The sequence below is a fragment of the Nilaparvata lugens genome, chromosome 10, assembly GCF_014356525.2.
Source record: "Nilaparvata lugens isolate BPH chromosome 10, ASM1435652v1, whole genome shotgun sequence".
Classification (NCBI taxonomy): Eukaryota; Metazoa; Arthropoda; class Insecta; order Hemiptera; family Delphacidae; genus Nilaparvata; species Nilaparvata lugens.
The window spans coordinates 44,445,937-44,473,615 of NC_052513.1; the positions used below are offsets into that span (position 1 = coordinate 44,445,937).

The window sequence follows — 27,679 nt, forward strand, 5'->3', positions numbered from 1 at the left end:
TACCAGATACTATCACAACCAATAGTGTAGAACTATAAAACTCTTTTTAGATTCAACCATGATATATATTATCACCATTATTCCTACAAAAGAATAAATACAAAAGCTACCCGTTATAAAGATAGCCATCACAAAATAGGAAATAGGCATTTAAGAATATGAGAGTGTAGACGATTATAAGAAGGCTATTGATATTATAAGAATATGCTGAAAATTATTATAGAGATGACATTTTTTCACGCTATTATTTCAAAATTCTAAACTCAACTAACCTAAAACTGTATTCATAAATAGAAAACAGAGCAGACCTTGCAAACACAAGCGGTGCCCCCTGTTTGCATATTTAGCGCTTCCGTGAGCTATAAATACAAATTAAGGCTACAAAAGCGATCAGCTGATGAAAAATCTTTAAAATGCGTGAGCATTTATTTGCTCCAGAGTTCTGAAGCATAAGGTAAGAGTATAAGGTAAAGCTTATTCATATCAAAATGAGCAAATGCTTTTGCTTCTACATTTTGCTCATGAGCAAAACCTTATACTCAATGCTTTTGCTCATGAGCATTTGCTCTGGTTTTATTCATATGGGCCAATGTCAAAGTCACGTTTGAATTAAATTTCAAAACCCTAGAAAAATTAAACACAAAATAAAATCAAGAGAAAATAAAGTAAAGTTTCAGCTATTTTGAATCATTTAGATATGTTTAATTTCGTCAAGGAAAAACGTTTCCAATTATAGAAATGAGAAAATAGAACTGCGACTACTGTTATAAAAACTGCGACTACGCCCCGTTTTGGAAAGCTAGTTTTCTGCCTACATCTGTTCAAAGTCTGGAACTCAGCTGAATCCCGAGCTCGGAAACCGGCCCTATATCTTTTGAGATATAATATAATTGATCATTTTCAGTTTGTCTATTCGAGTAGAGAATTGAATTGAAACAATTTGATTAACAACAACAACAAGATTAAACAATTAATATTGGGTTAATATGGGTTTCTACCTGTTTTATCCATCCATTAATGAATATCAGATCAGATTTACTGGGATAACTTTGGATTACATCTATCCACTACACAAGATGGTGGCAGGCAATAGACAATTGGCCATTATGCCACACATTTGCACTGACTCTATTTAACGTGGATCCCACTATAGCTGCAAAGTTTAGAATTTAAAAATCTATCAACAAAACTACAGTCATAGTATATCAGCTACTAGACAACGAGATAATTCTACACTCTAAGGCTCAGTTGCACATAGGCCTGTTGAATTTTAATCATCATTAAATTCCACGACAACCAAACAGAGAAGGTTTTTCTGTGAAGAAGGTTCTCGTGGCATTTAATCGGGATTAAAAGTTGACAGACTTTTGTGCAAACGGGTGTAAATCAACTAACTCACAGTTTTGTGAAACATTATCAAATCGTCAGCTTTCAGCTATAAGGATGATCAGCTACGAAGAACAGGATGAAGAAGAAATGTAGCAGAAGAGAAGTGAAGAACGAAGCAGAAGAAGAAGAAGAAGCGAAGAACAAAGCAGAAGAAGAAGACGACGAATCAGGAGAAGCAGAGAAGTAGAGATTTGTCGAGTCGCTCACAGCTGTTCATTGTTGTTGGGCTGCGCTGGCCAGTTTCTTCGGCAAAGTCCAACCTGCAAAACAACAAACAATTATTATTTTCATAAAATCGTCAAAAAAATTAACCTTCCGGCAGTCGCGCTGTTGTAAAAAGTACAACAGTATCAGTTTTTTTGCTGCACAAAACTATTGAATGGGGTGGTGTCAGTGAATGAGTCACCCATGTATTCCAAAACTTTCCCCCCATCACTCCACTGAGTTGCAGTATCAACCGAGCAATGGTTCAGTGTTTAGGTGCCATTTAGTCGCGACAGTGCATAAGATAGGGAAAGACTGTATACGGGGACTGTAAACGAACCAATAATACAGAATTGATGGCTTTGCTTGATTTATACCTTATTGGGCTATGAAATGGTAAACATCCATATGTTCATAGGCGTAAAATAATCTAAGAAGATGGAAATAGTTATTTGTGCAACTAGTGCGCAAAGTGACAGTTTGCTGCATCGAAAGAAACGTTTACGCCCGAGCCGTAGGCGAGGGCGGAATGGTTTCTTGAGTGCAGCAAACGAACTTTGTGCACTTATTTCACATTAAATTTTTCCTACAGTTACCATTGAATATGAAAAGTGGGTAATTATGGGTAAAATTCCCTGAAATCCATCAAATGTTTTTCTGTATAATTTTATTATTAATAAAAAACTTAATTTATTTAAAATTGAATAAATAATAATTGAATTATAATGATTAGTAATTCAATTGAAAATTTATGTGACTGCTTGAAGGGGGTTTATGTTATGTATGCATTGAAATGACTATAATGAAGGCACATAATGGCAAGGCAACGCTGTTCTCCACTGCCATTATAACGTGGGCCTCACTATGAGTGTTACCAACTTAATTTTGATTTTGCTGCACTGATGCTCCATATAACCTACTAACTATTTTGCGTTGTCATGCTGCATATCTGGAGTACGCAAAGTACTCACTTTGCGCACTAGTGCGGAAAAGTGATTCTTTGCGGCCTGCAATCAGTGCACAAATGGTCACTTTTCAAGGTATCTGTAGGAAAAAGTAATTATACAATTAATTAATATGTTTTGACAGTAGAGTAAATAACACTTGAAAAAATGGATGTTGTAGAAAATACAACACGCGACTGCTCGTGTGATTGAGTAGGGCGCGACTACCGGAAGGTAAAATATATCAATATAACACCATCAAGACATATAGAAAAGACCTCTTTTATTAGAAACAAGCAGGTGATGCGTACTCCGCAAGGATCTAGTTAGAATCTTGACAAACTGAAAACATGACCTACTGGGATCTCAAAGAATTTAAAATAGGCCTATAAGCATCGTCGGTAAATTAGAGGCGTCATTCGTGATCTTCCTATCCCGTTCATGTATAAACAAATTTATTTTATTTATTTATTGTATAAAATACTATAACCATAATACAATTATGACATTGGAGGAAAAACTAGGCTAAGCCTGTACTATTTCTCTCCAAAAATTTTGATAAAATGTTAATGTTGTCCAAAAGATAAGTCACACACTGCTTCGTCACTTGATTTTCGGTCCGAATGATGATTTAAAATTTTGAATTTTGAAGGTTGATTTTATACTCTAAATGACTCGCAATAAATTATCACTTTAGAATATTTGCACTTATTTAAAATTTGAATATGAAAGTTTTTGTTAGTTTTTGAAATCAAAAACCTACTCACTATTTGTTATTCAAGCTCATAATCTTTCCTCTATTTTATTAAAGAAGATGACGGGCTGCTTTTAAGCATAGCACACAAAATATTGGGGCAAATAATTATGTAACCGCTTAGTGAGGTGCCTTATGCGTCTAGCGAAGTTTGAGGTCTAAGATTCAGTCAACGGTTATGGCATTCTCTATGTTTAGATTTTATATTGTCACGTTTTCTTTATATTTAAATAACGATTAGCCTCCTGCTTGGCATCAGTCGGTAAAGCATGAGATTTGATATAATTATATATTAGGTCGTGGTTTTTAATAGGATTCAGTCTCAAAAATCTTGATAGGCCTAGATATGGGCTTCTCCTATAACTCTTGTAATTCAATAAAAATAAATATATATAAATGATACTTATACTATATGTTGAGGAATAAAAAATAAATTGCACACCATGAACGTTCATACATATATTACACAAATAATGCAAAGATCAATCGAGGCAAAAAATATATAAGAGCGATAAAAAATAAATATAAAAATAGAACATATTAAATCAATAAAAATATCACAGGCTAAACTTTATATTCTAGATTTATGGCACGAATCATTACCATGTGCCTTTATCTTAAAATCATATGCATTCTGTTGCATGTAGCTGCGATATGCGCTTGCTAATACTTGTCGACTTGGATAATTCAATCAAAAAAGTGTGCTCTAAGATCAGCTTGATAAATTAGCCACTAATAATCCAAATATATATATATATTAAAATCTCTAGTATTTAGTAGATTTATTGTATCGAATATATATTTTTATCTCAGGGTGCAAGATTCGGCACCTGACGGAATAGGTAGAGCCATTCATCTAGTGAATTAGAACTATAATAATTATCGCAAATTGTATTGCAAAAAATTAAATATTATATGCATATGTTTTAATAGCCTAGATTTCGTACTTCTTTGATTAAAAGAAATTTTCAAAATATTGATCTATATTTTTCTTTCAATAAATACCTTTAATACTAATTTTACTTGCGCAAGTATTACTCTTATTAATTTCTCAATTTATAATAACCCTTTCGGCGAGCTAGCTTTGATCATCAGATTAATTCGAAGCACTAGGGCGCCCATCACTAAATTCAAATTTTAATCACTCACGTGTCGAAAATCTTCTTGTAAGCCGCCGATGTCGATCCAACTCCATGTGGTCCGGGAATATGGTAGCCGGAATCGTCTCCTCCAAGGGGTTATAAATTTAATAAAAATGAAAAATGACTTCTGCTTCACAATAGCATCACGAAGTCTTTTAAGAAATTTAATAATTTACTTTAAATTTAATTTTTACAAAATTATTAATAAGGTACTTCGCTCTAAAATATTTGGGGTCCTCTTATGGTGGCATCTGGCTGGCGAGTGCTGGTTCTTCTTTTTCAAGTTTTACAGATCCTCTTTCCGACTTTCAAATTAGCATAAAATTTAAATATCCCAATCCTCCGCCATTAAATTCAAATAGATCTTACAAAAAATGCCAAAATATTGCTTAGATTATATGATTAATAATTCCTTTGCATTCGAGCCATATTGATAACATAGATTACACAATTTTTACACAAAATCTAGTACATTTATATAAATAATATAATATTTTTGAATTGGCCTACAGTTGCCGCCTATTAACTGCCGTTTTACTATTGGCATGCAAATTTTACGGTATTCATGCGCCTGGTAACTCTTATTTCCTGAATACATTAAATTATTTTTATTTGGTTTTTTATTTTGCTCTTTGCATGCTAGTTAATATTCTATACATTAATATTAATTCCATGCTACCTAATAATTAGCCACGTGGACAGGTGTTTTTTCACATTGCACACCATCCGATTGCAATAAAGCTCTGCCAAGGGGTTTTGGTCAGATTCTACGTTCTTCGGTTTGATCGATCTCTAGGTCACCGATCCGTGAATACATCTACATAACCTCAATCTTCAAATATTTTATATAATAATCTATTTATGAGCAATAAACTTCCTTCAAATCCTTTTTAGGTTCTTGTACCATTTAGCCAAACAAGCTGATGCTATCTAATCTTGGTTATTATCTGCTTGGCGATATTAGCCAATTACTTTATTTTTAGACCTATTACTATTTCTGTTAGGGCTTTTTATCTACCCAGATTTAATATGTTACACGCGCCCCTGGGTTTGAATTCAAAATATTTGAGAATCACAATGTTTTTAATGAAAACCCACCCTTCAATACATGATATACACTATACTTTATTTATAATTATACTCTCCTACTTCTATCACAGTTCGCAGACATATTTGCTGCATCTCCTTTATACCTTTATCAAATACAATAACAAATTCTCCTCCTCAACACACATAAAATATCATAAATATAAACTTCTAAACGACTCCTCCTGACAACACTTAAAACATAGTAATTTTTAAATTCGCGCTTGCAGGGCCGCCAACTTAACTACACACATTTCATAATTCTCATAAATGATTCCTTTTAGACAATAATTTCGATTCATAAACTTCTGGGCTTATATCTTATAGTATTTCTTAGGTCTTAATATAAATAATTTTCTATACATCAGGTACAATACTTTCTTTTGCTAATGGCTCTTTGGTTTTGGTAGCTGGTATTCACTTTAAGTCTTTTTCAGGTAACAAACGTGGCATAATTAAAAGTAATAAATATAAAAACATATAAATAAATATATCGACATTAATAAATATAATAAATAACAATAATAAATAACTCTTTGGGTACAGTACTTCTTTTTATAACATGTTCAACAGACATTACATTCATTTGATTTGGGTGGCTTTGGTCAGCTGGTCGCTGTTCTACAATTCATAGTGCTACATGTTACATCAGAATTTGCTATCGACTTTCATAACTACCTAACTGCTCAATTTTTTCTCTTAAAAAGGTAATTAACAAATTTTAATTTTATTATCCCCGCTTGTGTCCTTTTTTATCTGATGTATATAATTTAATTACATATTTAAAAATTATTCTTTTTCTTATTGCAGGCTTCTAACGGCTGGAAGGAATTAAAACATTGGATGGTTGCCACGAGGTCCTATACCAATATTAAATTTATTAAGGAAGGTTAGTAATCGGTTTGATAATAATGTTTTCCTTGATTTCTTATCATATTTATTCCAAATTTGACGATATTGCATGTAAAAATCCCGTGGTTTACTTGCATCTTCTTGCATTCTGTTTGTAGATGTTGCTGTAGGCCGATTGGTTTATCTGCTGTCCGTTGGTGAGGCTGTCCTAATTGATAATTTATCTTCATGAATTTAAAACCCCGGTATCTTGTGTATTCCTTTAAATAATTCCAAGCTTCATTTATGATAATTCCTTTTAATTGATTCAAAGCCTTCCATTTATTTTCTTTCAAGACTATCCACTTAAATTCATTATTAGGCTTCATCATCATAATAAACAATTCAATAATATAACACTTCCAATCATCAATAATAGATCCATTTAACAACAACAATACAATATTTTTCGTCCTATCCACAACACAGTCTTTTATTAATATCACAGCCATTATTACAAACATTACACACCATATCAAAACATTTATAATCTTTTGCATAGTATAACTTCTCATCAGATAGTAGCCAGGTACTTCCATTTTATTGCCATTATTCCTTATTTCTTTTGATTTTATTAATCACTTTCCATTGTTCATTAGTCCATCTTCCATTTCATTGTTGCCCATGCACGAGTCCGTAATAGTCCTTTTAGTAGCTCCGTTTTTATTCCATTCATTTGGTCCATTTTGCCGGTCACATCGCTGGTTTGCCGTCTTGAAACGTATGTGCCGCGGATGCATGCTCTGTTCCTGTTCTCCTCGGTGTTGGTTCGATGTCCTCCTTTGCCTCTTGAAGCGTGCATGCGGCCGGTATGCGCGCGCGCGGTTCCTCCGTTTCTTTCGCTTCTTTCTCCGGGCCTTATGATGCATGCCTCTTTTCTCCTGCATGTTGTCCTCCCAGTCCTGATGTCGGTAGGGTGTCCTCGGGCGCTTTCGTCTCCGGGCCTTTCGGTGGTCGCTCCTCTTATCCTGGATGCCGTCCTCCCTGGTGTCATCCTCTTGGTCCTTGGTGCGCTTCGGTGGTATCCCTTGATAGGCGGTTGTAGGTTCAGTGCACGGGTCTGTTACATTTTTATCTTTCTGTATTAACTAACTCCTTAATTAGTGCATGATCCTGGTGGCTGTTGGTGTTCTCCGGCGGTGAGAGATCTTCAGTAGGGAACAGGATGCTTAATAGAGGTTGTTGCTTGCGGCTGGTTTTAATTGCATTGTTGGCGGCGGTTTTTGATGGTAGGCTGTCTTGTATTGGCTTCGGTTCTTCTAATATTTTCGGTAAACTGTTCACAAAGGTGGTATATGAGGCTGTAGTATCTTTATTTTCTCTATCTATTTTTTCTGAGCTTGTGTGGGTTGTATCGGGGTTATCATGTAGACATAATTGTTTAGATGTAGTTTTCTGTATATCTGGTGGCGGGTCGTTAGGTGCTGGGTTCTGGGTTTTTTGTTGATTCAATCCTATTGCATGTGCTAAAGTATAATTTGTGCTTACTTGTTGAGGTGGCGGTTTATAATTTCTATTGTAATTGTTTTGTGTGTGATTATTATGTGAGTTTAATCGATCACGGCCATCATAGTGATTCTTACGATTGCTCTGCTGGGCATAGTGTTGGTTGTGCGATTTGAAATTTTTCATTATTCCAGTTACCATTTTGCCTGTGCTCATAGCGGCGTTCAAATTGAGGAGCAGATCGGTAGCGATCATATGATACCGGTTCATAATTTTGGCTGTTATACTGATTAAATGTTGAGTTATGTAGATTTGGTGCGTATCCTGGTCTGAACGGTGGTTTGATATTGCCATTGCAGACTGTATGCCATATAAATGATTTATCAGCTGCTTACAATCAGTAATGGGTTGTGTGGCGAGTGCCATTCTAACTTGATACGGTAGCTTTTTTAAAATAATACTTGCTAATGCCGATTCGTTAATGGGCTCGCTCAATTGAGAATTTTTAAACTGTAGGGCAGTGACGAAAGTGGTACATGCACCGTCTAAGTTAGGGTTGAAATCGCATGATATAATGTCCGCTAGCACGTCCAACTGTTTACTTCTGCTCCAATACTGTTCCAGGAAGACAGCTACAAACTCATCCAATGATGTGAATTCATGGACTCTACTCCGAAAGAACATCAGGGGTTCGCCAATCAATAAACTAGTCAAACGAAGACGCCAAAAATTCCAAGAGGTGGGTGTTAATGATTGAACTAGTTTTATCTGATCTATAAATTCTTTAGGTTGGAGATAGCGGTCTGTATTGTCAAAACGGCCTAATTCATTGAAACTGTGTAGTGAATCAAACGTTGCTATGGGAATAGGCTCTATATTCTCGTGCGGAAATTGATGTATTTGACTTTCAAGTTGTACTATGTTTTGATTTGTAACAGAATTTGGATGAGCTATTTCATGAATTTGCGAAGTGTTTTGTGCTGGTAGGTTATCTATTCTTTCGTTTAACTCACAAGTGACAGTATCTATTTTTGCTGTTAAATCGGTTGTAATTAGTTCTTGATTTTCAGCGGTAGATGCTGGTATTGTGTCCGCAGTTTCCTTACCCGTTCTTACCGATGTATCCTTCAATGATTCCCGCATTTCCTTCATTTCCGCCTTCAAGTCCTTCATTACCATGGTCATTGTTTTTTCTAAACTATTAGAAAATGACTTGATCATCCCCTACTATAACCCTTCTTATTGCTTCTTGGGAGACATTTAACGGTTTATTACTGTTCACAGGATTCTTGGCGGTGATTGAAGAGATCTGGGCGTTGGACTCCATCGCGCCCCCCTCAGCGTCGATCTCCGCTACTATCGCCGTCTGCAGTGTGTCTGCTACCTTACTTTGCGTGGACGAAAAGAGACTCATATTTTAAAAATGGATTAAGTGTCAAGTGTTTGTTAAAAAAGTGAAAGTTTTGGCCAACAAGGCATTAATAAGGACACAAATGAGGATAGGCCTATGGACATTACAAGCCAGGTAACCTATTTATTACTTAAGCTCTTATAATATAATAATACTATTCATTGATTTCTGACTAGCAGTTTAGGCCCATAAAATATAATAGCTCTCTCTATAAAATATATTTCTACAATAATAATATAAAATTTTCTTTAAAACATATAATTTCTCTTTATTTAAAGCTATTGATTCCCCAAAAAGTAATACAAATTCCCTTCGCCAGTTTTCCTCACAACTCGTATAAGTTATCTATAATTTTCAATATGGTTATTGACTAATTTCAATAATTATTCAATGAGCTTGGCTCTCATCATCAGGCCCACGTTGGTACGACATGTCTTTGTGTCACGTTATTCTTTATATTTAAATAACGATTAGCCTCCTGCTTGGCATCAGTCGGTAAAGCATGAGATTTGATATAATTATATAATTAGGTCGTGGTTTTTAATAGTATTCAGTCTTAAAAAATCTTGATAGGCCTAGATATGGGCTTCTCCTATAACTCTTGTAATTCAATAAAAATAAATATATATAAATATGATACTTATACTATAGTGTTGAGGAATAAAAAATAAATTGCACACCGTGAACGTTCATACATATATTACATAAATAATGCAAAGATCAATCGAGGCAAAAAATATATATAGAGCGATAAAAAATATAATATAAAAATAGAACAATAATTGAAATCAATAAAAAATATCACAGGCTAAACTTTATATTCTAGATTTATGGCACGAATCATTACCATGTGCCGTTATCTTAAAATCATATGCATTCTTTGCATGTAGCTGCGATATGCGCTTGCTAATACTTGTCGACTTGGATAATTCAATCAAAAAATGTGCTCTAAGATCAGCTTGATAAATTAGCCACTAATATCCAAATATATATATATAAAATCTCTAGTATTTAGTAGATTTATTTGTATCGAATATATATTTTTATCTCAGGGTGCAAGATTCGGCACCTGACGGAATAGGTAGAGCCATTCATCTAGTGAATTAGAACTATGATAAATTATCGCAAATTGTATTGCAAAAATTAAATATTATATGCATATGTTTTAATAGCCTAGATTTCGTACTTCTTTGATTTAATAGAATTTTCTAAAATATTGATCTATATTTTTCTTTCAATTAAATACCTTTAATACTAATTTTACTTGCGCAAGTATTACTCTTATTAATTTCTCAATTTATAATAACCCTTTCGGCGAGCTAGCTTTGATCATCAGATTAATTCGAAGCACTAGGGCGCCCATCACTAAATTCAAATTTAATCACTCACGTGTCGAAAATCTTCTTGTAAGCCGCGATGTCGATCCAACTCCATGTGGTCCGGGAATATGGTAGCCGGAATCGTCTCCTCCAAGGGGTTATAAATTTAATAAAAATGAAAAATGACTTCTGCTTCACAATAGCATCACGAAGTCTTTTAAGAAATTTAATAATTTACTTTAACTTTAAATTTTTACAAAATTATTAATAAGGTACTTCGCTCTAAAATATTTGGGGTCCTCTTATGGTGGCATCTGGCTGGCGAGTGCTGGTTCTTCTTTCTCAAGTTTTACAGATCCTCTTTCCGACTTTCAAATTAGCATAAAATTTAAATATCCCAATCCTCCGCCATTAAATTCAAATAGATCTTACAAAAAATGCCAAAATATTGCTTAGATTATATGATTAATAATTTCTTTGCATTCGAGCCATATTGATAACATAGATTACACAAATTTTTACACAAAATCTAGTACATTTATATAAATATATATAAATATTTTTGAATTGGCCTACAGTTGCCGCCTATTAACTGCCGTTTTACTATTGGTGCATGCAAATTTTACGGTATTCATGCGCCTGGTAACTCTTATTTCCTGAATACATTAAATTATTTTTATTTGGTTTTTTATTTATGCTCTTTGCATGCTAGTTAATATTCTATACATTAATATTAATTCCATGCTACCTAATAATTAGCCACGTGGACAGGTGTTTTTTCACATTGCACACCATCCGATTGCAATAAAGCTCTGCCAAGGGGTTTTGGTCAGATTCTACGTTCTTCGGTTTGATCGATCTCTAGGTCACCGATCCGTGAATACATCTACATAACCTCAATCTTCAAATATTTTATATAATAATCTATTTATGAGCAATAAACTTCCTTCAAATCCTTTTTAGGTTCTTGTACCATTTAGCCAGAACAAGCTGATGCTATCTAATCTTGGTTATTATCTGCTTGGCGATATTAGCCAATTACTTTATTTTTAGACCTATTACTATTTCTGTTAGGGCTTTTTATCTACCCAGATTTAAATATGTTACAATATGTTGCGCATTTACGGCGAAACACGGTAATAGATTTTCATGAAATTTGACAGGTATGTTCCTTTTTTAATTGCGCGTCGACGTATATACAAGGTGTTTGGAAATTTTGCATTTCAAGGATAATATAAAAGGAAAAAGGAGCCTCCTTCATACGCCAATATTAGAATAAAAATCAGACTATAGAATATTATTCATCATAAATCAGCTGACAAAGTTAGTGATTACACAGATGTGTGGAGAAGCCAGTCTATTGCTGTATTTCCATAAGGTCTATAGTTTCAATCTGGTACTTGTGGATGAGAATACTGCGTGAGGTCTACTGTTCACAGAACTACTAGTAATAGCAGTGGAGAAAGATAGGGTTGCCGATTCGCTGCCCTGCCACCGCCTTTTACAGATACCAGTATATCTCATCCCAATATAAACAGCCATAATCCAGCCCGTTCAATAGGTGGAAAGCTTAAGCCTACAAAATAATCAAGAAATATCCAAACTCTTAATTGGCTCTTAATGGATTTCACTATGTATGAACTGGCAATTAGAACGATATATGGAGATTATCTGTTCATCTAGAAGAGAGATAGTTCATGCTCAGCCTATTTTTTCCTGCAAAGTCATAATTATATTATATGATTATAGTGTTTTGTACAATAAATGAATACGATTAATAAAATTAAATTCATTCATCAATATAAATTCTAGTAAATGCATTACAATTCAATTCTGTTTGGATTACAAGATTAAATTTGTAATTCAAATATTCGGTATTTTGTATCTTATAATTCCTCAATTTCATTCATATATATATAGCCTACAGTCAATTTTTTTCGTTTTGCAATAGATACCTACATTTGAAAATCAAATAATACTGATTTGTATCATAGAGATAAGATGGTATAAGAAGATATCCAATGGTTTATAGAATTAATTCAACGTTTGGTATCAAATTATGGTGTTGTGTATCAAGTTGCGATGATACCGTATCATATTGTTTAGATACTGTATCAAGTTGCGATGATACAGCATCATATTGTATTGATACTGCATCACCACACATGATACTGGTGATTCATGGTGATACTGTATCATCATGTGTTGTGATACTGTATCATCTATGGTGATACCATAGAGAAAAGATAGCATTAGAAGATATCCCATGGTATAGAGGTTGTTTATGTTCCAAATCTCACTGTTAACTCAAGCCGACGGTCCTAGTACGTCTTTTTCGTGAAGCTAATATGTGATGCTGGTAGTCTCTCATACTGTGCCGTTCTGACACTCTCACTTCAACAATACAGTAATAATAGTCAGTAGTCGACAGTAATCGGCTTTAGTTAACAGTGAAATTTGTAACAAAAACAACCTCTATACCATGGGATATCTTCTAATGCTATCTTTTCTCTATGCTTGTATCTACACAGATCAGAGGTATTTGAATACTTATAACCGTCCAAGATGGAAATATGATAGACTAGAAAACTCACCTTACAAGTTTCGTGCTTGGAAGCTGTTACAGATGACCGGAGAAGTAACTCAGAAAATCAGCCGAATCAGTGTATGCCAAGTCAATCTCCAGACATTCCAGAGAGAAATCATGTTAAGAATATCAATCACCAACAGTCAGGTTCATATCTGAAAAGACAGACCGCAGAAAACTTTTTCAAACTACATTTACTATAGCCAACCACTCCTACATACTACAATATCAGAGCTAATAGTATATTTCGCACCTAGAGCAGAAAATGAGATTTTTTCCAGCTCGAAATCGGTTTTCAAGTCCGAGGCCGTAGGCCGAGGACTAGAAAAGATTGAGAGCTGGAAAAACATTTTTGCCCGTGGTGCGAACGATATTTTTCGCCACACTACAGGTATTGCTGACAAAATAAATAAAGAATACAAAATAAAGAATACTCGTTAAGCTATCGTACCTATCTCTTGATTTTAGTGGTAGAAGATTTGCAGTCAGGATTTCAGATTCTTTTAAAATTTCACTTGGAATACCACAGTCATCTTCAAGCATTTTTGAAAATTCGGAATGCACTAATCAACAATAAATAATTGAATAAAACTGGTTGCGAAGCGAATTAGTTTGATTCGAAACTGGAACTGAAATCATGGCGACTAGCGGATGACTTATTAACTACTTCCATGAGCGGCTGGAAAGAGACAACTTTCTGGCCTAGACCGGAAAAGAAACCCTTTTCAGACGTCGTCTGCAAAACAAGGTCTTTCAGATCTACGTAGGGACTGGAAAACAGCTGCTTTCTGTGCAGTGTGGCGAAAAAGCTCAATTAGAAAAGTAGCCTACTACCCTATATAGTGAGGTCCACGTTATAATGACAGTGGATAAAGATAGAAGAATAGCGATGCCGATTCTCTGCATAAATTAATCATATTTCTACACTGTCAAAAACATAATTGGCACCGTTGTGGACCTAGAAAAGGATAGCACCACCGGCTTTGTCGAATGATAGACAAGGATAGCAAAACCAAAGTTGATCAAATACTGTCATTATAACGTGGACCTCACTATAGTACTTTGGAGTGTAAGGCCCGGGTGCACAAAAGACGGTTAAATTTTAATCGTGATTAATTTCACGAGAACCAGCCAGTGAAAGTTTTTAGAAAAGAAGGCTTCTCTGATTAGTTCTCGTGAAATTAATCACGATTGAAATTTAACCGGCTTTTGTGCAACCGGCACTCAAGCCCCCCATACACATACAGTCTAGCCTGTCAGTTTTTCATGGACAGTCCGCCTGTGACCAGCGGCCTGTTGGACTGACTATCCCATACACGTTCAGTTCCATTCTGTCCGGCAAGCGCTTCAAAACACATTGATTTCTTCGTGCGTTAAAAGTTTTTAGTAGTTTAGTTGCATATTTTTTTGTAACTAAGTCCAAGCAAGCATATGCGTACGCAGATGATGTGGTGCTTATATCAAGAAGCAAAGCTGGTGTGGTTGACATGCTCCAAACTCTAAAAAATGAAGGTAAGAAGTTGGGTCTTGAGATTAATATAGAAAAATCTAAATATCTTATGATGTCAGCAAACGAGAGAAGAAGACATGTTGGTGATCTGGAATGTGGGGGAGGAGTTTGGCTTCAAAATGTGAGGCAGTTCAAGTACTTGGGTTCGCTTCTCAATAGTGAGAACAAGGTACGAGCGAACGTGGAAAGCAGGATTTTAGTTGCAAACAAGGCGTACTTTGTCCACATGAAACTAATGAAGTCAAAGCTCTTATCACGCATGTCTAAGCTGCGGCTCTACAGAACACTGATCAGACCAGTGGCCACCTATGGTGCTGAGACGTGGACGCTGATTAGTAGAGAAGAGCAAGCATTGCGTGTTTTTGAGAGAAAAATTGTAAGGCGTATCATGGGACCAGTCAGGACAGAATATGGGCGGCGTATCAGAAATAATGAAGAGATTGCCAATTTCATGGGACCAGAAGATATTGTACGAGTTATAAAGGCGCAACGTTTGAGATGGTTGGGGCATGTCCAGAGAATGGAGCACTGCAGACTACCGCATAAGTTGTTAGAAAGTAAAATGATTGGTACGCATAGAAGAGGAAGGCCCAGGAGGAGATGGCTGGAGGATGTGACTGCCGATTTGCGTGTTTTGGGCATCAGAGGATGGGAGAATGTGGCGGAGAGGAGAGACGATTGGAGGCGAATTGTGCAGGAGGCCAAGGTCTACATCGGACTGTAGCGCCAATGAAAGTAAAGTAAGTAAAGTAGAGTAAGTAAGTTGCATATTTTTAGTAAGATTTTCTTAGTTTCATGTAATTGTTCATTTTTGGAAGATTATTTATAGTTTAAAATGTCTAGTGAACGCCGTTTTAGGTTCATTAATCACAAATAATCACAGCAACAATTCATAACCACTTGCAACAACTCGATACTACCATAGAGAAACGATAGCATAAGTAGATATCCCATGGTAAAGGGCGTTTATGTCACAACTTTTACTGTTATCCCAAGCCGATAATTCACGTAGTTCTTTCCTATGCAGCTGTGTGACGCTTGTAGTCTCTCAAATTGTGCCGTTCATACACTATCACCCCAACAAAACAGTAAAAATTGACAATAATCGACAGTAATCTGCTTGAGATAACAGTAAAAGTTGTGACATAAATTCCCTATACCATGGATATCTACTTACGCTATTGTTTCTCTATGATATTGCGACATAAATTCCCTATACCATGGGATATCTACTTACGCTATTGTTTCTCTATGATATTGCGACATAAATTCCCTATACCATGGGATATCTACTTACGCTATTGTTTCTCTATGATATTGCGACATAAATTCCCTATACCATGGGATATCTACTTACGCTATTGTTTCTCTATGATACTACTAACAACTGGAAAATAGAAAATGTAGTTCGGCCGGTGGCCTGACGCCGCTCCACATACACGTTCAGTTTTGACTGAAACTGATCCGGCAAGCCGGTTGAACTGATGAGTTTTCATTCGATCACCGGCTGCCTGTTCAGTCTTGAATGACAGTCCAGCCGGACCATATACATGCTGGGTCATTTTCAAATTGGATGCAAAATTGCAGTCCCGTAACTTTAGAATTTTTTTTTGGTGTTTTGATTGAATTTACACAAGCAAGCTTTATTGAATTTCAAAATATCAAACACAGTAATAAGCTTGAAATTATTATTTTCTTTATAGTAATTCTCAGATTTTTGTAAAAATTATGTTTTTCGGCCAAAACACCGACTTTTTATGTGTCCCAGCCTTGATTCAGTTGCAATGAAATGAACATTTCCATTTAAATAAAGGAGATTAAAGTAATTTGTTGTATTAATAAATATATTAAAGCATTAAGATCTGTTTTCAGAAGGTTAGTTTTAAATAAATATTAGACATTTTCCAATAATACACGTTTTTCTACTTGTCCCTAATGTTCATCACGAGTGTTACCTCACGAGTGTTACTTGGTTTACAGAGGGAAAAAAGGGAATTTTAGGTCTGTCAAGTTGGTGAAAGCTAGCCATCTTGGATTCTAGTTGAGTGCTGGGCGAAAGTTTTGTTTGTATTTGAAGAGAAGAGAAAACCATTTGCAATCGTGATTTATCATGGTAAGTATTTTAATTCAATGTCATGAGTGTTACCACTCATTTATATGATATATGTCAACTTATTTTAAGTTTGTTTTTGTAGTTAGCTAGTTTTCAGGGTACTACTCCACAAGACATAACCTTACTTCTCTATATGGAGCCCATTTTTAATCACAGTTAAAACAAGTTATTTTGTCACGAGTGTTACCTGTCATGAGTGTTACTTTTAAAAAGTAACACTCGTGACTGAAAAGTAACACTCATGACATCTTAAGCGAATTCAAGTTATAATAGTAGGACATAATTGACATATATATAGATACAATGATTAGATAATGGCAATAATAATTGTATTATGATATTAGGTTATTAGAAATATTAGGTTATCAGGTTAGGATATTATGGTATTAGGCTAAGCAGGCCATTATAATTCTTCCTATGTTATTGTTTGGTTACAAGTTATTAATAAAATAAATGTGTCAGAGGCATTTGGCAATACTAATAACAACATGAACCTAGCACAAAGTTTTAAAATGCACAGAAACAGCTTCTGTATGATTGCCTTTAATTATGTTTATTACTCAAACTCCTATTATTTTCAGGGAAAGGTGTTAGTTTCTGGAAAGAAACTTACAGCAGCTGAAAAGCAGCGAAGATACCGGGAAAAAAGAAAGCTTGATCTTAGTCGAGAAGAAGAATACCAAGAAAAACACAAAGCAAGGTAGGCATGAAACTAACTATGGATTTATTGTAAATCAATCTTTGTTTCCACAGGCATGAAACTAACATAGGCATGTAACTAACTGTAAATGTAACTAACATGTAAACTAACTGCATGTAACTAACATGTAAACTAACTGTAGGCATGTAACTAACATAGTAGGCATGAAACTAACTATGGATTTATTGTAAATCAATCTTTGTTTCCACAGAATATAATTTAAATAAATAAAAATGACTTCAATGTGGAACTAAATTACTAAATGTTAAAAAATGAAGTTACCTAAATGTTAAAAAATGTCTCGCTGTACCTAAATAAAATTCTGCAAATTTTAAGGCTTGCTTCTGATTTAAAATTTATTGTAAAAAGTATTACATATGGGTTCCATGTTACAGGAATGCAAAGAGGAAGAAAGTACATGAACTGACCGAAAGAGAGCATAGAAGAGAGAAAAAGAAGTGGAGACAGAGGCAAAATGCAAGTAGAAAAAAGAAAAAAATTGATAATGCAAACCGAGAACTAACGCCTCCTTCTACACCAGAGCCATCGCCATCAAATTCCAATGGTAATAAAGTGAGAGGACGCAAAGTTATACTACGTCACAGATCAAAGTGTGTCAGGGAAAATAAAAGACTCCAAGCACATGTGAAAATATTGGAAGAAAAAATCAGAAATGAACAGAGAAAGGCTGAAAAATACAAAAAAAGATTACAAAGACAGAATGCCAAACAAAATAATAAATTGAATATGATGCCAGACAGTGACCTGACTCCTAATTCAAAAACAAGAAAGATGTTGACAGACCTAGATAATGATTTAAGTGAGTCAAATATTCGGAGAAGAAAGTCTCTCCTTATGAATTCAAGTGTGGCAAGAACATTGACATTTCACAATGCAATGACAAGTTCTATAAAAGAAAACTACATGGGAGCAAAATCTAAGATAGTTAAACGCCACATAAGCTCGGCACTTTCTTCCAAACTGATACTGCGATACCGTTTTCAAACTATGATTGGTAGAACATTGGGTCTCTCATGTTGCCAACGCTTGCTTCAAAAGCGTCAGTTAAAAGATAACAAAAGGCGCTTTTTAATAGAAAGCTTTTTCTTGAGTGAAGACGTGAGCCGCACCACAGCTGGTATCAAAGAAACAGTGACAAGAAAGAAAATCAAAAAGCAAAAACGCTATCTCCTCTCAGACATGAAGACTCTATTCAAAAAATTTATCAAGTTACATGGTCGTGGAATATCGTACACAACTTTCACCCGATTCAGACCGTTTTATGTATTGAAACCAACTGAAGTGACTAGAAATACTTGCTTATGTAAACAACATACAAACATAGAACTAAAAGCAGCAAAGCTACGACAGATGAATTTAATTGATGAAAAAGACCCACATAAACTGTACCCACTTACAGTATGTGACAAAAGCAACTGTCAATGCATGTATAACATGTGTCAGATATGCAAGACATTGACTGTTCCTTTGAAAGACTTTGAGGGGAACAATGAAGTGAAGTGGGAGAAATGGGTAACTGCAAAAGAAATAAGACAAAAAAAGAAAAACGGTGAAGTTGTTTCTGTCCCCGTGCAGATCACATCCAAAGTGACAGTTGATGGTACACTTAGTCAATTAACAAAAGAGTTCCATGAAGAAATAACTCTCTTGAAGAAACATGCCTTCAATATTAAAATACAAAATAAGGGCTATGATGACGTGAAAACTAACTTAAAGAGGAACGAGGCCATTCTACACGCCGACTTTTCTGAGAACTATTCATGCAAACTTGCTTCAGAAGTGCAGAGTTTCCATTTTGGTGGAAGTAGGAATCAGGTGACTCTCCATACCGGCATTATGTATACGTCAACTGAAAAACCACTTCCATTTGCTACAGTATCTCCTAATAAAGAGCATGGACCCGCCGCTATTTGGGCGCACTTGAAGCCAGTTCTGGAATACTTGAAAATTGAACACCCAGATGTGAGTACAGTACACTTTTTTTCTGACGGACCTTCCAGCCAGTATAAGCAAAAACAGAACTTCTATTTGTTTACAACACAAGTATATGAATTAGGATTTCAAAATGCAACTTGGTCTTTTTTTGAATCTTCCCATGGTAAAGGGGCACCAGATGGTGTTGGCGGTGCTCTAAAACGAATGGCGAACCATTATGTTGCTCATGGCTGTGACATTACTGATGCAACAGTGTTCTTCAACTTAATGAAAGAAAAAAGCAAGATAAAGCTTTTCTATGTAACAGATAATGACATTGAACAGTCTTTCGAAAACTTACCCAGTATACCCCTAAAAACGATTGCTGGTACAAGGGGTATTCACCAAGTCATTACATATAAGAAGAATGAAATGATTTTCAGGCCGCTATCTTGTTTTTGTGATGCAAATAAATGGGAAGAAGGACTTACTTGCAAGTGCTATTTTCCAGCTGAGTCAGTATCATTTACTGAGAAACAGAAAAAATGCAAGCAGCGGAAAAAGAGCCGTTACGAAGCAATCTACTCTTCATCAGAGTCTGATTCGGAAGCAGAAATCAGCCTGGTTGAATCGGATGATGACATATTGACAATGGAGGATTTTGCCAACCACATGCAAAGAGAGTCTGTGGATCAAGAAGTACTACTAGAGGCTCCAACAGAAGCGAATATTTCCGAGGGAACATTCATTATTGTGGAGCTATTAGGTAAGTAACTCTTGCTTCTCTTAAATAAAATAAGATAAGATAAAATAATAATAGAAATTACAATGATTCTACAATATGTGTGGTTGCAAATATATTAAAAGGAACTAGTGGACCACCCATGCGCAGCTACAGGATTCGAATCTGAATACCTTCCCAAAGTTTCATGACGATCGGATGAACGGTATGGTAATGCATAAAGGACATACATCTGTTGTCTTTTGTAGATATAGATATAATAATATTTTTTCCTTTGTATGGAAAAGAAGTCTATGGCATGTCATTTATGCAAAATATAGGCTTTTTACTACAATGACTTCACCATTGTTTTTAAAATTTAAAACAGATTTTATCAATAACCATTACTTTTTCTAATAATTTTTGTTTTTTTACAGGTGGTTTGAGGAAAAAAACAAAACTTAAATTTGCTGGTCTAGTTACTAGAAAATGCAACCGAGAAGACGATGGTGACTACATTGTGACATTTTTGGTGAAACAGGGAACTGATGATTGTTATTTACTGAATGAAAAAGATGTTTCTGCAATTGATTTCGCTCAAGTCAATGCTGTTCTTCCACAGCCTGAAATAGTTATGAGAGGTTCAGAACGCTTTGCATATAAATTCCCCTGCTGCCTGGAAAACTATTTCTAATTAGTCGTTTTTCACAAGCAAAAAATAATACAACATTTAACATTAGTTATTGACATTTAGTTTACACTCTGAAACTTTGTAATAATTTAATTTGGTCAAAATTACATAACGTTTTTAAAATTAATAATTTGTGTTATTTTTTCTGAACTTTTAAAACTTACAAGTTCTAGACAAGAACGCACATGTCATGAGTGTTACTATCTGTCACGAGTGTTACTAATTGTCATGAGTGTTACTTTAGTCAAAATATAAAAAAACTAATAATATAAATACTTTATGAAATAACCCGATGTGTACAATTAAATCATAATGGTTCTTTAACTGAAACATAATAGTTAAGACAAACAAATGTTTGTAATCTTTGGAAAAATATAAAGTTTATCTAAATTTTTTTAATGTTTGTAACACTCGTGACATAAAATTGAAATTTTTCATTACAATAAATATTTGTTTTCTTCTAATAAGTGATAAACTGGTTGAAGAAAGTCACTTAATTATATTAAATGAGTAATTTTATTTTTACATCAATAAATTAATAACCTAAAAAATTTGTTATTGCTGGTAACACTCGTGACGCTTAGTCCTGTAGTGATAAATAAAAATTGATATAAATTATATATCATTCAATAAACACAAAGAATTCCAGCTGCACGTTATTCAAAAAAGGGTGCAGAATACAGGTGAGCAAATGATTAAAACTGTTTAACAAACTTAATTTGACATCCTTCATAAATTGAATTTGGCATCTAATATGAAAATGACCCTGCTACGGCAGCCTGTCACAGGCGGACTCTTTAGTCGAAACTGACAGGCCCGTCGGTATGTCGTGTATGGGGGGGGGGGGGGCTTTAGTATATTGATGTAGTGTTAGTGTGCAATGGGTGGGTCTTGCAAGACCTGGCAATACATTGTCATTTATTATAAAGTGAGGTCCACGTTATAATGGCAGTATTTAAGCAACATTGGTGTTGCTATCCTTGTCTATCATTCGACAAAGCAGATAGCACTATTATTTTCTAGCCCCACAACGTTGCCAGATCGTTTTCAACAATGTAGAAATATGATTAATAATTAAAATATTCAATCTCAATTATTGTGAAAATTCATCATTGAATAATGTTTGAATGAAATATAATTATTTTCAACAAGAATGAACAGTTAGTATTACATCAAATAATATACAGGAATCAGCTATCCTCTATAGAAGGCAGTAGCAAGGCAGAGAATCGGTGGCAGAGCTGTTCTATCTTTCTCATAAAGTGGGCCTCACTATATTGAACAACTTATAATAGCTGGAGAGTGAAAAATACAATCCTGAACTTCCGTTATAAGCTTTATTCAAAAAGGCTTTCACCGCCTTATTTTATAAACTGGCAGGTAACCCGTGCTCAGCAAGGGTCTGATTAAGAACTTGACAAACTGAAAATTTGACCTACTGAAATACTGATAAATTTTTAAAAAGCCTATAACCATTCTCGGTAAATGAAGAATCTACATGCAGAATTTCAAGTTAATCACTTGAGTAGTTTAGACTTGATGAAGAGTCATTCGTGAATTTCCTATCCTGTCAAGTATAAGCGAATGCTTTCCTTTATTATATTATACATAAATAAATAATATTGTCATAAGCCGAAGCAGGCATTAACAATAAGCATTTATCCATGTAATTACAGACTAAGGCCCGGTTGCACAAAAGCCGGTTGAATTTTAATCGTGATTAATTTCATGAGAACCAATCAGAGGCTTTTTTGAAAAGAAAGCTTCTCTGATTTGTTCTCGTAGATTTAATCACGATTAAAATTTGAAACGGTTGAATTTTAATCGTGATTAATTTTATGAGAACCAATCAGAGGCTTTTTTGAAAAGAAAGCTTCTCTGATTTCTTCTCGTAGATTTAATCACGATTAAAATTTAACCGGCTTCTGTGCAACCGGCAATAAGTAGCTAATCTTAATCACAGTATTCTGGTCTAATCTTAATCACAGTATTCACAGTATATTTCAAAATTAAAATTTAACCGGCAATAAGTAGCTAATCTTAATCGCAATATTCTGAATTTCAAAAAAAATATCACAATAATCAATTGTGTGGAATACATTGTAAATACAGAGTGATTATAAAAGGAATTTACAACTTTGAAAGCACATAAATATTAATGGAAATTACTTACATAATTGAGAAAGGTGTCATTTTGTTGCAAAACACTTCAAGTTTAAGGTGTGGGTGTTATTTTGGTTGGATGTGACAGCCGTTTGTAATGCGACGTACATCCCACCGATAATCGATTTCTTGCCACACTCGTACCAGCATATCAGGCGTAACTTGTGCAACCGCAGCGATCCGAATGTGATCCGATTTCGGAGGTCATTAAGATTGTCTGGTAGAGGCGGAACATAAACCTCATCCTAAATGAAACCCCACAGGAAGAAATCCATCGATGTTAAACCCGGTGAGCGAGGTGGCCATGCAAATGGCACTGCAAGTAAATCCAGCGAAGTTGAAAGCGAATGTCTAGAAAATCCCAACTTCTCCGTGAAAATGAGTTGGTGCACCGTCGCGCTGAAAGTAAAAGGCCACTTGTTCATCTTATTCAGCATGACGTTGCATCACCTCATTTCCACGGAGAAGTTAGGGATTTTCTAGACAATCGCTTCTACCAGACAATCTTAATGACCTCCGAAATCGGATCACATTCGGATCGCTGCGGTTGCACAAGTTACGCCTGATATGCTGGTACGAGTGTGGCAAGAAATCGATTATCGGTGGGATGTATGTCGCATTACAAACGGCTGTCACATCCAACCAAAATAACACCCACACCTTAAACTTGAAGTGTTTTGTAACAAAATGACACCTTTCTCAATTATGTAAGTAATTTCCATTAATATTTATGTGCTTTCAAAGTTGTAAAGTCCTTTTATAATCACTCTGTATTTACAATGTATTCCACACAATTGATTACTGTGATATTATTTTTGAAATCCAGAATACTGTGATTAAGATTAGCTACTTATTGCCGGTTGCACAGAAGCCGGTTAAATTTTAATCGTGATTACCCTGTGCAATTGCAAATATATCAGTTAGTCTCGAAAAAGTACTTTGACTGCATAATAATTATTTCATATATCCAAATTAGTATTCAGTATCTTAGGTCAATAATTTGATCTCAGAAACCACGGGGACACATCAAAAAACAAAAAAGAGAAAGAAGCTAAGACAGAGAAGAAAAAAATTGAACTCACCAGCGTGTTGTCCAACATCTCACTGATGTAATACAATGGGTTCTCCACCAGCAAGCAACCCCCTCAGTGCGCCCTGGTCGACAGATCTCTTGCTGCTATTTGGCAGCTTGTAGATAGTTGGGCAAGGCCAGTTCGTGTCCTGCTCAGCCTCTGATAAGGTACGTCCAATCTATGGCCCCCCCCTTGTATTGTATACATGAAAAGTCTGCCTGGTGGCAAGCTCATGGGTCCTGCAAAGAACATGGAAAGTATAGAGAAAATACTGTAAGTATCCTCTCTCTTTTAGCAGAGAGTTAGTGAGAAGGATATTTTGAATATTCTTCAAATACTCTAAAGGTCAAATTAAAAACTTGACCTACTGAATTCTTGTAGATTTTAGAATAGGCCTATAACCAACCTAGATATATTGAGAATCTCTTTAAAATTTCAAGTTAATCATACTATTTCATACTAGTTAATACTATCAGTTGAGTAAATTTCAGGTTAATTATACTATTTCATACTAGTTAATACTATCAGTTGAGAAAATTTCAAGTTAATTATACTATTTCATACTAGTTAATACTATCAGTTGAGTAAATTTCAATTTAATTATACTATTTCATACTAGTTAATACTATCAGTTGAGTAAATTTCAAGTTAATTATACTATTTCATACTAGTTAATACTATCAGTTGAGTAAATTTCAAGTTAATTATACTATTTCATACTAGTTAATACTATCAGTTGAGTAGTTGAGACGTGAAGATGCGTCATTTGTGAATTTCCTATCGCCTACGTGTATAAGTCAATTCTTTCCATTTAATATAATATAATATAGGTAGATTTCATCTTTGTAACCTTCCCCGTACAATTAATAAAAATATAATCCAATTCTTTTCTTTATTGTAGTAAAGATTTTATCATTGTAATGTGTTCTAATTCTGAATTGAACTGAATTTGAAAGCCTCACCTGTCAAGTGGCATACTTGAAAGCTGTGGTCCACGACAGGATGCCGAAAGCTCCATACTGCAACAGTGTCCTCACCACAGCAAAACTGCTCTAACAAATCTGCAACATAACAAAAAAAACAATTTGACATTTCGATAAAATCGCCGTAATATTTTTTTATTTATTGGATGAAGGGAAAAATGCGATATTCAGAATAGAAGGAGCAGCTAAAACTTGACACTCAAGAGGAAAGAACAAGAAAATGGAAGAGAAGATGAAAATTGAGAAGAAAAAGAAGAGGATGAAGAAGGAGATATTAGAACATAAGAGATGGGTAAAATTTGACACTCGACGACTTTATAAGTGAGTTATTATTATCAAGTCTTGAATTATTTTTGGTTGGGTTACATCGATGACTATAGTGAGATAACCTCGACACATATATTATATAGTGAGGTATCATTTCGTAAACCTTGAATATTGTTATATCATTGAAAATGTATGGAAAAAATATGTAATGTTGCTGAATTTATGAATAAACTCCTCTGGATGTGTCGTCCAACATCCAGAGAAATTATTATTATAACTATATTGTTAGCAGCCATTGGTTCACTATCCCTATCTGTCAATAGATAAAGCAGATAGCTTGATTGATTGAGTACTTTATTTATGTAGATTACAATATATACTGGCTTATACACTTATATACAATATCTTACAATACAGCAAAATTATAAATGAGTTTACATAATATAGACTAAGATAATAATCATATTGTTATGCATCTACATAAATTGGCGGAGCTTTGGACATATCAATGTCCATTCTTCGGAAAGAATATTAAAAATATCCTCCCCACTAACTCTCTACCAAATCCCAAAAACTCTCTAGCTCTATCCCTTTCCAAGTCCGCAATGTGCCAAACTGTTTGTATGTACTACCAAAATATTTAATCTCAATTATTTATTACAATTATTATTTGCTGCGTTGAGTCCCAAGTTTAAGCAAACCGCAAGTGATATATAAAGTTCAGGACTGTAGTCCTCCCCTCCTAGGGAGTACAACACCTTGTCGTTGGTGGAGGGGCTTGCGTACTCCTGCGACCCAGAGAGCTATGCCGGCGGTAGTGTAACTACCAGCAGGGCCACCCAAGCCGGACAGGTCGAAGGGTAGGAGGCAGACAAAGAAGTACTCCAAAGAAGGCGTCGTTGGGCTAATCCCCCACACGCTGGATAACCTCGGATTCAGAGAAATCAAATCAGCCTCGGAACAGGACCGGACTCAAGGACAAATAAAAGGAACAAGACTAAAATCAGATTCGGAACATGGAACGTGACTACTTTGAATGGAAAGGAGGTGGAATTGGTGGAGGAGATGAGAAAATACAGGGTGCAACTGATGGGACTGAGTGAGACGAAAAGGAAGGGCCAAGGGCAAGTGCAATTGGACGGAGGTTATTGTTTGAGATATTCAGGAGTGGATAAGACAAGACGAGCAGGAGAGGGAGTTGGAGTGGTGGTGTCAGGTGAGATGGAAGGAAAAGTGACTGGATGGAAGGCGGTAAGCTCAAGGATTATGTATGTGGACTTGGAGATGGAAGAGACTGTTTCAATAATAGAATTTTCTGGAATACAATTAGAGGCCTGAGACGAAAAATGGGTAAAAAGATAAGGAATATTGCCAATGAAGAAGGGAAGCTGATATCAGAGCCCAAGGAAATATTAGCCACGTGGAGACTGCATTATGAAAAGAAGTTTGGATGGGAGGGGGATGAAGGTGAGGAAGTGCGGGATGGAGGAAGAGCAGAGGCACAAGAGGAGAATGATGAGATAAGCATGCGGGAAGTGGAAGAGGCAATAAAGGATATGAAGATTGGAAAGGCACCAGGGATGGATGAAGTGGCCCCAGAATATATAAAATATGGAGGATCTGGAGTCAAGCGGTATCTATGGCAACTATTCAGAAAAGTTTGGAACAGCAATGAGGTCCCCAAAGATTGGGAGAAGAACATAATAATCCCAATTTATAAAAAAGGAAGAACTGTAGAATGTGACAACTACCGTGCAATCTGTCTATCTTCAGTGGTACTAAAGATATATTCCAGGATAATTGAAAAAAGACTAAGGAGAGAAGTGGAGGAAAGACTGGAAGAGGAGCAGAGTGCATTTAGAAAGGACAGACAAACCCAGGACCACATATGTACAATTAGAAGGGTGATGGAGATATATATGGAGGAAGGAAAAGACCTATTTATGGCATTCTTAGACCTGAAAGCTGCATTTGATTCGGTCCCAAGAAGAGAAATATGGAGTGCCATGAGAGAGTTGGAAGTCAGCGACAGATTGATAGGAGCAGTACAAACGTTGTATAGGAAAACGGTTGGAGTGGTAAGGATAGATGGGGAGGTATCTCAGGAATTTGATATGAGAAAGGGTATGAAACAAGGAGATAGCCTCAGCCCCCTGCTCTTTATAATCTTTATGAACAGCATACTAAAGTATTGCAAAAGAAACACCCCAAAAATGAAAGTGGGTCATAAAAATCTTAGACCAGTATACTTACAGGCCTTGGTATTCGCAGATGATATTGTTCTGATGGAAGACAGTGCAAGGAAACTCCAGAAGGCAGTTGACGTATGGGAAAAGGTTTTGTCAAGAAG

General features: G+C 35.3%; 2 protein-coding genes across 3 annotated transcripts; both read left to right on the forward strand.

Annotated features, from left to right (window-relative positions):
• The first annotated feature begins 14,735 nt into the window (after window positions 1-14,735).
• On the forward strand, window positions 14,736-15,407 carry LOC120353207. The gene has a single exon (XM_039436034.1). It carries the CDS (start codon window positions 14,736-14,738, stop codon window positions 15,405-15,407), a length of 672 nt encoding a protein of 223 aa, XP_039291968.1.
• An 884-nt stretch (window positions 15,408-16,291) lies between these two features.
• On the forward strand, window positions 16,292-21,108 carry LOC111052160. 2 transcript variants are annotated; one of them, XM_022338796.2, is made up of 4 exons: window positions 16,292-16,796; window positions 17,378-17,496; window positions 17,892-20,197; window positions 20,590-21,108. In XM_022338796.2, exons 1-4 carry the CDS (start codon window positions 16,794-16,796, stop codon window positions 20,844-20,846), a joined length of 2,685 nt encoding a protein of 894 aa, XP_022194488.2. In that variant the 5' UTR covers window positions 16,292-16,793; the 3' UTR covers window positions 20,847-21,108. The 2 variants fall into 2 exon arrangements, with proteins under 2 accessions (XP_022194488.2, XP_022194487.2); XM_022338795.2 differs by having other exon boundaries at window positions 16,292-17,496.
• The last annotated feature ends 6,571 nt before the right edge of the window (window positions 21,109-27,679 follow it).